The sequence below is a fragment of the Manis javanica genome, chromosome 4 (genome assembly GCF_040802235.1).
Source record: "Manis javanica isolate MJ-LG chromosome 4, MJ_LKY, whole genome shotgun sequence".
Classification (NCBI taxonomy): Eukaryota; Metazoa; Chordata; class Mammalia; order Pholidota; family Manidae; genus Manis; species Manis javanica.
The window spans coordinates 84,557,903-84,570,203 of NC_133159.1; the positions used below are offsets into that span (position 1 = coordinate 84,557,903).

Sequence of the window (12,301 nt, forward strand, 5' to 3'; positions counted from 1 at the left end):
TCTTATAGTTAATCTTTTTTATCAAAAACATATTCTAACTCTTGAAATATATCTGTCTCTTTCAACTGTCATGAAATCATTTTAAGGATTTAAGAATTGTCCTGATTATTTATATTTGAATCAGGATAGATTTAGCTTAGTTTATTTTCCTAAAACAAGTGGGAGAAGATGCATCAAACATCCCTTGTTTCCATGAATACTCAGGGAATCCTCCACTTAGATCTGGAGTTGAAAGCTGGAGGATGAAATTTTATGACATCATTTTGATGATTCATCAGCCTGAGGGGAATGAATGAGAGAAGAAGTTGAGGCCATGGACATTTCCAGGAGGAGCACTTTGTTTTTATACAATTTCATTATTATGGTCGTTCAAACATTGGAAGGACTGCTATTCTGTCCAGCCCAACCTCTACCAGGTAGACAGTACAGTCATCCTGGGAAACAGCCTTCTTTCTTTTAATGAAGTTAGCTCCCATCCCATTTTATGGTACCCATTTGGTTGAGGAAAGGGTTTCTTCATCCAGCATGAACTCATAATAATGAGAAGTCTGATCAGCGGAAAGCTTCCTGCTTGAAGGCTTTCTTTTGCTCTGTATTTGCCTGTTTGTTAACTGTGTCTCAAATGGTGTTGGTACATGTCGCTGAATTATGCTCTAAATAGAATGGACTCATTCTTTTAGAGTTTGCTCCTATCCCTTGTCCTCACTCTTTGAAATCTGGGGGTATTAATGGGCTCCTAGAAAATTTTAGCCACTTCTGCAACACTGAACTTCTTTATTGGCAAAGACAAATTTTCATCATCTCTTGGTGACATCCTCAAACTGGATTGATACTACGTCTAACAAAATGCCTAAAATTTTACCCCACCTAGTTTTTACTCTTAGCTGTTTCTTAGTACTGATACAGCTATTATGATATTAACTCCTGCTTTACTCTTGCTAATACAGGAAGTTAAGATAATGAATTTGAAAACGCTTCCACCTCCACTTCTTTGGGAAGTCAGACCTTGGTTTCGTGGACTCCCAAGAGTAATTGGGAGCTTCCTGTTTGTGGAGGCACCCTGAAGCTTTTGTTCGGGATGCATGCATCCTTGAAGGCAGGAGTCAGAAAGGATGAGTTTGAAAAGACAAGTGATCTATGAAGAAGTTGGCTCCTTGGGGCCTTGAGTGGGTGAGATTTGTGTGGATTCTATGAATGAGAGGCAGGGTGCCAGGACAGATGGAACCTGAGCTGCGGATGGCTGCAGTTATGCCAAGGGAAGCTAGATCCTGAGTGTGAGGGAAAGAATGCATGGGAGCTACAGCTAAGGTCTCCATGCCTCATCTGGCAGAGACAAAATAAACCAAACACTTTCAAAGAATCATGTGAGTCACAAGGAAAGAGCATGGGATTGAAATCACTCTGTGGGAATTTTTCCAAGGGACTTGGGATAATCTGATCATATTGGCGATCAATATGAAGAAGCATAACCAGGGCCTTCTTAGAAAGCAGGTTAAGAAAAGTGAATAATTTTTTGAAATTATAGTTATTTTAGTTGCACAATTACTCATGAATATAGCCTCATTATACAAAGAAAAAGAGAGGGAGGGAGAAAAGAAAAAAAAAGAGAAAAGGAAGGAAACAGAGAAGGAAAGAAGGAAGGAATAAAGGGAGATAGAGCAGGAAATAGAGAAAGGAAAAAAGGAAGAAAATGAATCAGGTTCACAATTTTAGTTGCCTCCTTAGGTTTAAGCATTGCTCTTAGACTGGTGTCTGTAGTTACTTTTTCCTTCTGTCTGTCTCTTTCTGTTAAATCTATGTGCTCTTTTCTATCCTATCAGCGAGAAATATCTTGTATGGTATTTTACATAACAGGCTTCATTATAAACAAATTTTATGTTTAGCTTAAAAAAAAAAACACTTTACAGTATGTATCAGAAAACTTTCCACATCTTGATTTACCTTATCCATTTTAACTGTTAAATAGTCATAATAATCCTAATTGGCAATAATTCAGGGCTTCATACCTTCCAGACACTGTTCTAAGTGCTTGACTATTAGTTTGCTGAACTCTGGTAGCAACCATTCCATGAATGAGAAAACTGAGTCACAGAGCATTTAAGTAAGCTACCCAAGGTCAAAATTGTCCAAAATTCCCAGCCAGTCTACCTCTAGAACCTGTGAGCAGAAACATTACACTATAATGTACTGGATTCCATGGTAGGAATTTGCCTAAATTAATGTAATAATTCACTACTGATATACTTTTAAACTTTTCATGATCTGATACTACAACAGCTGTAACTTAAGTATTTAGTGGACATTGGGATATGATGTGCCAGTTTCCACAGATGATTAATTCTTTTCATAAAACCAAATTTAATGAATGTTCATTTACTTAGTTTTCAGAAAAATCATGACTTTTCCTCATAAACTCTGGTAATTAACTATACGACAAACTCCCTCTAATTAAGGGATAAATTGCTGGCATAAAAATAAAGAATGCTTGCATGCTATAATTACTCTGTAGCTTACAGTTTATCAAACATGTACTTTGAACATGAGGTTATATAAGTATATAACTTCTAAAAGAAACCCTTTGCCTTCTTCACACAACACTGACAAGGAGAAATGGTAGCTTGCATAATCATGCTAAAACTACTGGCTAACAAACTTTCACACCAAGCTCTCTTGCTTTCCTCAGGGGACCATTTAAACTTCTTAAGAATCTAAGGTCATTCTTCAACTACCAATTATTAAAATCAAATCATCGGCAGTAATTTTGCATTCGCTTCTTTCCCTTTGTGAACTATGATGAAAAGCAGTATATTTACTCCAAATACTCCTTATTCCAAAGGGAACAGATGCTATGTGGGCGTCTCTTAAGTGACAGCCTTCCTCCCTTTCTTGTTGTTGAGCACAAATCAATGTCCTCAGCAGCAGAGCTCCAAAGGGAAGCCTGAGATGAATTCCTAGCACCTCAACTTATGATCTTCCCGTGGTCTGTGAGTGCAGGAGACCACACAGCGCAGACAGCATCCTGCTGCCTGGGAACAGGAATGAAAAGAGCAGAGAGCAAAGTCGGAGCTCAGCAGGGTGTGAGCTAATGAACTAACTCTGCGGGTAAAGGGGAGAATTGATTTAGGTTCGAATCATCTTTATTCCCTAACTACCAGAGTGAAAACAAAGCATGTGAATTTCTCATAAACAAAAAAATTAAGGAAAGAAATAAGTTAATAAACACTGATCTCTTGCAATCTATGGACTCTAATAGAATATATTTTTACCTTCACCATTCAATAGTTTAAAACTCACTGTAGCTAAAAATAAATTTACATGAATTCAGCAACAGGAATTTTTAATTATTTAACATATAGAATGATGTAAAGGTATACGAAAATATTTGACAATGTTAGGCTACTAAAGAATGCTTATGCAAATAAATATGTTAAAAAGCAAAAGACTGAGATTACTGTTCAAGTTAATTTCAGAGATATATGAAATGAAGACTCTGTTACCCTGACCACTTTCTTGAATATGTTCAAGATCTATTCCTAAATTATGCTGCTTTCTACCTTTATTTTTATTAAAAAAGATTTAATTTTATGCATATTCAGTTTTTCAAAGCATATTTTATCATATATGCATGTATCTTGAAATATATTGTATAATTTTTCTTGGCTGCTTATCAGTGATGTGGACTTTTGCAAATACCTTAGCCACTTAGCAGGTCAGTTTTCTTAACTGCACAATAGGGAAATTTATTGCATGTAATAGGGCATCAGCTAAACAGAGAAAAGAGAAAATCATTCAGTGATTCAGAGAGGAAAGGAGTTTCTTTCTCATAACCATCTAGGCTGTGTTATGTGGACTGATCCATGAGCTCACCCAGAAACTCAGGCTGTCAAGGTGGATCAGTTTTCTTAAAACCACAAAGATTTCTCCAGTCTTTACCTTTCCCCTGGCAAAAAGTGGTAGAGAATGTCCAGGACAAGAATCTTCAAAATGATGAACCAGAGATTGCACTTACTCCTTCTACCTACATTCCATTGCTCTAAACTTAGTTGCAGCTGGGAAATATACACTATTAGCTGACAGTCATAGGTGTGACTAAAATTGGATTAGGGAATTCAGTTACTAAAAGGAAGAAAGGGAGAAGGGATACTGGTGGAATATTAGCAGCCTTTGCCACTATAAGGATATCAAGTTTAAAATAACTGTTGCAAGAAGTGAAATAGCATTTGTAGAGCATAGAAGTATTCTGTGGAATTTACATAAGCAATCAGCATAGTACTTGACAAATGCAGGATGATTACTAAATGGTAGCTATTATTATTATTATTGTTGTTGTTATTATTACCTATATCCTCACCAGAATGCTTGCATTCCCTCCACAGAGTTATGAATAAGTGATTATTTAGCTATTCTCCAATCCTTACAATAAAGAAAACTTCATTGCCCTTAAGGAAGTCATTCCATTTTTAGAAATTTTTTTCTTCTTTCCAGACATGACTTACTGTCTTACACTTTCTTTTCTCTCACCCTCACTGTGATCTCTCAGACCATGAGGAATAAATCGCATCCCCTTGCCACACAATAGTTCTTAGATATTAAAGGGAAGCTATTGTTTCTTCCATAAATTTCCTTTTTCTTTAGTCATTTTTTGTTCCTTAGACAGTATCTCACAATCCATGACTTTGAGTCCATTCACCATCCTGGACACATTCATTTGCTCATTTAACAAATGTTTATTCAGTGCTGAATGTTCTATTTTATCAACATCTACCTTTAAACTACTGCCAAGCAGTCAACAGGTTTCCAAGCCGGTCTGAGAAGAGCAAAACATCAATCCTTTCGTTCAGGATGTCATTTTCCCTAAGAGGGACTTAGGATCATATTAACTCCTGGCAGCCATATGCTGTCAATGTGTGCTGAGTGGTAAACTACTATACCCTCTGAGGTTTTATCATTTGTACAGTTCACCTAGACCCACCTTACCCAATAGAACTTTTTAAAATCCAAAAACAAAACACCTTCTTTATTTCTAGTTATTGTTAACTGCATCTTATTGTAATCTCTCAAGCACTATTATTCTTTCAGCCAATGTATTAATTAACCCTCACTGATCTTTAGATCATACCATCTAAACCCCTGATCAACACGTAACTGAACTGTTCATCTAAACATTGATCAAAATGTGGACATGGGTGGGGCTGAGGAGAAGCCATGGGTAATACTCTGAGCAGTCATTTAACAATTAAAAATGTGCATAACTGCATCATCATTTAATTAATATTGCCTTACTGTCAAAGTCTCCAGAAAATCTTATATTAAATACCTAGCTTCCATGTTCACTGCCATGCCCAGTGAGGCCTTGACCTGCCATTCAGAGTGCTCTCTGTCTGGCTCCATTCAGCCCAACTTGACCCCCAGTGCCTCAATGATTAGAACATGACTGGTGTTTTCCTGCTACCAGATGCTTATACACAGAGATTCCTCAAAATTTACTCAGCACTGATAATGTGACAGGCATTATACTAAGTAGTTTCTCATATAAATGGAGCATGAGAAAATGGACTCTATTTCATGAAAAAAAAATGCCTATATTCTCAAATAAAATTATCTGAATATTTTTCTTATGTGTGACATGCTTGCACAGTGTTCCTTATCTTGAATCTATGGAAAAGGACAGAACATTTTCCATGTATAGGTATTCAGCTTTTAGCATGAGGATTCAAAGAAATGTTTTCAATGCGATAAGCATTTTTCAAAGATTATGTCTTCAGTGACTAAGTTCTTGCTAAACACCACATGCGACTCTGAGCTTGTTTCGGTAAATCAAAAATGACTCTGCAGGAACTCCCAGGAATGATCATTCATTTGCTCTAGATAACAATCACATTTTAAAATTTAACTTATGAATCACCTGTACAGATGTTACCTTTTCCAAGGGACTTTCTACTCGAGGGATACTGATCATTGGCATTTGTGCCACATCATCCATGTGTAGGTGTTCATTTTCTGGTTGTCTTCCTTTGAAATTATTTACCACACACACAACCTAAAATTCCAGGAGAAAAATACAGTTAAAGCAAAGCCATGCTCCCCACAATGATGACTCTTTTGAGTAGCTTAATAAGTCTAATCAGTAAGTATTAAAATTACTTCAATATTACATGTATGTAACTTTACATCCAAATTGAGCTTGTATACATTTTGATAGTTATTCTAGTGCAGATGTGCTCAAGAAAATGCATCAGTTCATATGTAGCTCAGTTAATAATGACAATTTTATTATTCCAAAATTTTCATTTAGTTATGTTACAGACAATGCTCAAATCAATCCAAAAATAACATCATAACCTTATAAAAATTCATAGCAAGCTAACCTTTCCCTAATGTGGCTAACCTACAATTTAATTTAAATGCTAATTATTTCCCATTGCTTCAAAATCATTACATTCAAAACAAGCCTTCTACAATTGACACTTTCAAATTTAGTAGCATCCCTTTAATTAACCTAGTCTATTGCTTATTATCATATCCCATATATACCTGGCCTTTCAACAACAGTTTCCTGGGCTACTATTGAAATAGTAGACCTTTTACATAAAGGAAATTGACTCTTGTTTCAATTGATTATATCCCAGATATGACAGAATTTGAACTAAACCAGAGGTTCTCATATGCTAATGTGCATAAAAATAAAGTTCTGGCACTGTTAAAAATGCACATTCCTAACCACCCCCGTTAGAGATTCTGATTTTGTAGATGAAAGATGGGGCCCAGGAGTAACCACTTTTAAAATGCACTCCAGAAGCTTCTGACACATGTGGATCATACTTCAAGAAATAATGAATTAAAACAACATAGGAAAATTATTTATTCACTTATATTAACTAGTAACTAAGATATTCTTAAATATAAGTTTTATATTCTATTATCAAACCAAAATATAGAGCTTACTTGCAGTTATAGCCTAACATTCATTTTTTTAAAATAAATACTTCATATATAATTACACATTTACATTGTATATTTTCACAAATGCTTCATTGGAAAGCCTTTTCTTTGATAGGGCTCATTATGGAATATTTTCAAAGACCAATTAGATCTTGGTTATTCTTCTGCTTTTAAATAAAATTTACACATCTCCAAGATAATAACACACACTGTGAGATTTTATCCCAGAAAAGTATTTCCTTGAAAATTGTTATAAACTTACTATCCTTCCACTTTCCTGAATAATTACAGATCAAAGCATAGATCAAAAGCCTGATAATTTGATTCCTCAGCTTTTTTACTGCCATCAACATCTTTAAAGTAAGGGGTTGGTCATGGTTTGGAGATGATGCCCCTCACAAAAAATTAATAGATAGTGATTACTCTAGAGCAAGGGTTAGCAAATTTAGTCTGCAATGGGCAGATAGTAAATATTTGCACAGTAGCTACTCAACTCTGCTATCTTGATGTGAAAACAGCCATAGACAACTCATAAATGAATGGGTATGTAAGTGTTCCAATATAACATTTTTTACATAATCAGGCAGTGGGCCAAACTTCATTTACAGGCTGCGGTTTGCCAACTGACCACTGCCTAGTATACAAAGGATATAATCAAGAATTTTGGCCAACAACAACACAAGCAAGTAGTTTCACACCCATTTCATAAAGTGTACATAAACATACACACACATTTTCCTTTTCTTTAATATTATAATAATGGAAAATTGAACAGATGTAAAAAAACAATTTGCTATAAATTCTTCTGAAGTTGAATTTGTTGAAATTTGTTGAAATGAAACAACTATCCATATTGACATGGAAATCATGAAATGAAGAAAAGTTCATCTAGAGTTAATATGGGCTTCTGAAATTAGTATAATTGCTTTTTATATTCCTTAGGTTAGAAAACTTTTTGAAAGGTTATATCAGTTATATCTCTGCTTTAATTGAGGGTCAGGACAATACCACTGAAGCAACTGAGAATTCTTATGTGAAATATTTAAACACCTAGTACACAGCAGATATTCATTAAGTGGTATCTATTAGCATAATGATTATTCTTCATTACTATTATTATTTAAATTGTAAGGAAGGAAATTACCAAATCTTCCGTAGAATCACATTCAAATATTTAATGTCTTTTCTGCTAACATTCACAAGGATAGAATTGATTTGCTATGGGAAAATGCTCATAGGTAGAAACAGTAGATGTGGTTTTTCATTCTGGGTCTGTATGTTCTGGGACAGTTCCCTGGGTCTATTTTCTCAATTTGAAAGTGAAGAGGTTGCAATAGATAATCAAGTTAACTCCATTTCTTTGGTTGTCAAAGTTATGAAAAATTCATCAAATGTTCAAAATGAAACCCAAGATCTTCCCATCTCCTGACCCCATTCCAAAATTTGATCTATTTCTGGACCTTCCCAAGGAAAGGCAACATCCCCCAAGCTCCCACTCCCTTGATGCAGCTGCCCAAGGCTGAAAACTTGGATTTACCCTTTACACCTCCTATACTCATCCAATCAGTTGATTTGGTCCATTTTCTTTCCTAAATATTCTGATTTCTTATATCTGCTTGTTTTATCTCTACTACCAACTCCAAAGACTAAGCAATCATCATCACTTGCCTGGATCCAGGCTTGGCTCCCTCCAGCCCATGTCTACAATGATGTGACAATGATCTTTCCAAAATGTAAACCGTATCATGTCATCCTCCTTCAAACCATTTTGTAGCTTGGCTTCCCATTTCTCTTAAAATGTAAACTCTGCCCCAAATTATAAATTTTGTAGTCATTCTTTTCTCAGTTTCCCAGAAACCTTCTGTTCCCTTCCACTTTCTTTGTGTGGGACACTCATCTCCACTGTCCTTGGACATGTATCTTGCTTATCAATGATAGCTCATCTCAGGACTACTCCTCGCAAGCCTCCCCTGACCTCAGGCTGCTTTTGTGTGTGCATTTGCTCACATGGACATGGACCTACAATTCTTTTCACCTACGCACCTATCACTGTAGGAAAGGGCATGTCCATTAGCATGATACTTTGGTGGATTTGAGTTTCTTCCAAGGTTGTAAAGTTCATGAAAGCAGAGACGCCATCTCTTTTTTGCTCACCATTGTATTTCTAATGTCACAGTGAATGAATAGATTAATGAATGAGCATACATCTAAGCCAAAAATTCTCAAATTTTCTGATGTTCCTATATAATTTAAAGTGGCACTCCTTTGAAACATTCTATTTTTACATGAGTGGCTTTCATGTGTCTAATTCTACCTTCTCCTATAAAAATTATACCAAGAAGTTACCATTACATATGTATCTTTTTTCCATAGTGGTAATAAATAATCTGATCCATCTGTGATAATTTTCCCTTTTTCCATGGTAAATAAGATATCCGTGTGGCATAGGGTTAAGTGCATGGGCTTTGGGGTCAAACAGGTCTGAGTTTTAATCTTGGGGTCTATTATGTACTAACTTTGTGAGCCTTGGCAAGCTACTTAATATAACTACATCTGTTCTGTTTATCTGGAGAATGAGGACAATAATAACTACATCTCAATGGGCTGTTGTGAGGACTGAGTGAATGTAGCAAAGAGTAACATATAACTCAAATTGTCACCATGATATTGCATGTAATAACATGACAAGCCCTTGTTGTGGCTCAGGAAACTTGAACTATTCCACCTGACACTGTAATATACATCTTTTCTGGAAATAGATTGAGACATAGATTTGTATAAAGTAATATTGACCAATCTTCAACTACTGTTCAGCTGGTATTTGTGTTGTGTTTTCCTAAGCATGATAATTTTGTTCATTTAAGGAAATGCACATAGGATAAGAGAAATTCCTTGTATGATTGCAACAGGACATATTTCAAGGGCAGTGGAAATACAGGGAAAAAATGGAAGAACCAGGTAGTCAGGGACACTTCCTGGGGAAGCTGGGACTTTCTGAGAAAAATCTCAAGTGGGTAAAGGATTTGAATACTCATCAAGATACAGGGCCTTCTCTGTACCACACACTGGGTTGCACTTTTTACATATGTAGTTTCATTTATCCCTCAAAAGAGCTCTGGGAAGTAAATAAAACAGTTCTCATTCATTCATCAACTGCTTCCTGAGAACTTCCTATGTGTCAGACCCTGTATTGGGAATACACAGTGAAGAAAACAAATGCCTTCTCTCCATGAGCAGCTTACTTTTCTAGTGGGTTTGACAGAAAAAAAAATTATATGTGGTATAATAAAAGCTGACACATGCTATGGAGGAAAGTGAATAGAGAAAGAGGAAAGGCGTCCTCAAGGAGGGGTAGCCATTTTAAATAGTCAGGAAGCCCTCACTGTTTTAGGAATAATGAGGACTAACTGACCTGTTCAGGGTCACACATCCAGCATGTGGCAAAGGCAGGATTCAAGTCTAGGTTGCCTGACTCCCAGACCCCAGTTTTGCTCTCTAACATATATATAGGAATGGCTTTGAAACACAGGATTTCACTGTAAGGAGGAAAAAGTAAATGAGGCTAGGAAGGGTATAGCCAGATTACAGAGGATCCCAGACGTCCAGTGGAAGTATCTGGATTTAAGTTTGTTTAGCTTTTTGTTTTGTTATAGCAATGAATTATATTATAATGTGAAAAAGCAGAATGGCATTATTTGGAGAAGAGGCTGAAGTGAGGAGACAGCTAGGAACCTATAGATACAATAGAGGTAAGAAGCACAGGTCTCTCAAACCGAGAGGTCAGCATCAAAGTGGTGAAGAAATACAACATGGAAGAGATGCTTTTGTAGTGGAAATGAACTGCGACTAGGTGAATCACAGGATGTGGGGGATAAATGAGAATGAGTCAAAGGCAGACGCTAGACATTGACTCTGAGGGATGGGGCTGTGGATGCCCATATCCAAGGCACAGAGGCTTGGAGTAGGTTCATGTTCATTTTATTCTGGGATCATTTTAGAGTTCTGCACATACTGAGATAACTGGAAGCACCCCAGGATATTGCAAGCCAGAGCTGTAGTCACTGCTCAAAATAAATGTCCTACTTAATTGCCCCAGAGAGAGACCTGGGAATCATCAGATTCGTCCTTCTCTTTGCCTCCATCATTTCCAGTGTTCCATCAAGCTCCAACCATTCCACCTCCTAAACACCTCCAGGCTACCCCCCCTTCTCTTTGTGCCCACTGGTGCCATCTTATTTCCCTGGTTCTGCATAAGTTGTCTTCTGTATTCTCACCTGTTTTACTTCCGGCAAACATATTTTTCAATGCACAAATTGTATCATAGAATAAAAGGGATTGAAAGGAAATAATTGTCATTTATAGGACTTATTTCAGTTCATTCATGTGGCCATTGACTGAACATATACTATTTCATTTAACCTTTATAAATCCTTATGATCTTTAAGGAGGCTGTTACTAACTTATTTAAAAAGGAAGAACCTGAAGCTCAGAAGGTTAAGTAAATTGCTTAATGGAACAAACTGAGTGCATAAAGAAGCTGAGATTTAACCAGTTCCAACTCACTTGAACCCTGACAATGGTCCCCAATCACCAGATTATTCTGAGATACATGGCCGTCCAGGATATTCCCCCAGTGTGGCTTTCCACTCCCTCCTCCTCTTGTCACTCACGCTGGATGGCTGGTGTCATTCCAGAACGCCACGCTCTCTCATGCCCCTGCTGTGTCCCTGGCCTGGACTATACTAAGGTCTCTGTAAACTCTTATGTCTAGACACTGTGCTTTTTGCCCCTCATCTCTTTTACCCCAGCCTAGACCTGTCTGCTTTACAAACTTTTCAAATTTATTTATCCCCTCTCCTTTCAGAATGGTCCCTAATCCCAACAGAGTTGATCTCTTGAGTATACAAACCTTTATTATTCATATATATTTGTATTTGTATTCCTTTATCTAGCATTACATGTAACCCTTTTATAAAACTCTCTGCGTCTGTCTTGTCCCACCTGACTGCTATCTATTTAAGTACATGGACTGTCTCTCTTCACATACTTACTCCCAACAAGAAGCACAGCACCTGGATTATAGTAGGGGCTCAGTGAATGTTTATTTTATGAAGGGAGCGAGGGAGCGAATGTTTGAGGGAATAATCTATTATTGTCTTATCCCTGAGGCAGATGATAATTCTCACAGGAGACAGGTCACATTTACCTGAGCCTCGTCGCATCCCCACTTCTTGGCTCAGCACCTGTTGCCTATAGGCACACACTCACACCCACAAATGGCTATGAATGAAAGCACAAATTCTTGCTGAGTTACTACATAGTTCAAGCATCATTTTCACATGACCTTTTCATAAGGTCA

The 12,301-nt window shown here is 36.8% G+C and overlaps 1 protein-coding gene across 4 annotated transcripts in view; it reads right to left on the bottom strand.

Annotated features, from left to right (window-relative positions):
* The window catches only part of PLPPR5 (phospholipid phosphatase related 5), a 131,728-nt gene that overhangs the window by 33,281 nt on the left and 86,146 nt on the right, over window positions 1-12,301 (bottom strand). For 2 of the 4 annotated variants that reach the window (XM_073234330.1, XM_037024506.2), the window contains exon 5: window positions 5,921-6,040. In XM_073234330.1, the coding sequence (XP_073090431.1) occupies window positions 5,921-6,040 (120 nt within the window). Of the gene's footprint in view, window positions 1-5,905; window positions 6,041-12,301 lie in introns of all 4 variants that reach the window. The other 2 variants (XM_037024484.2, XM_037024495.2) reach the window with 1 other exon arrangement.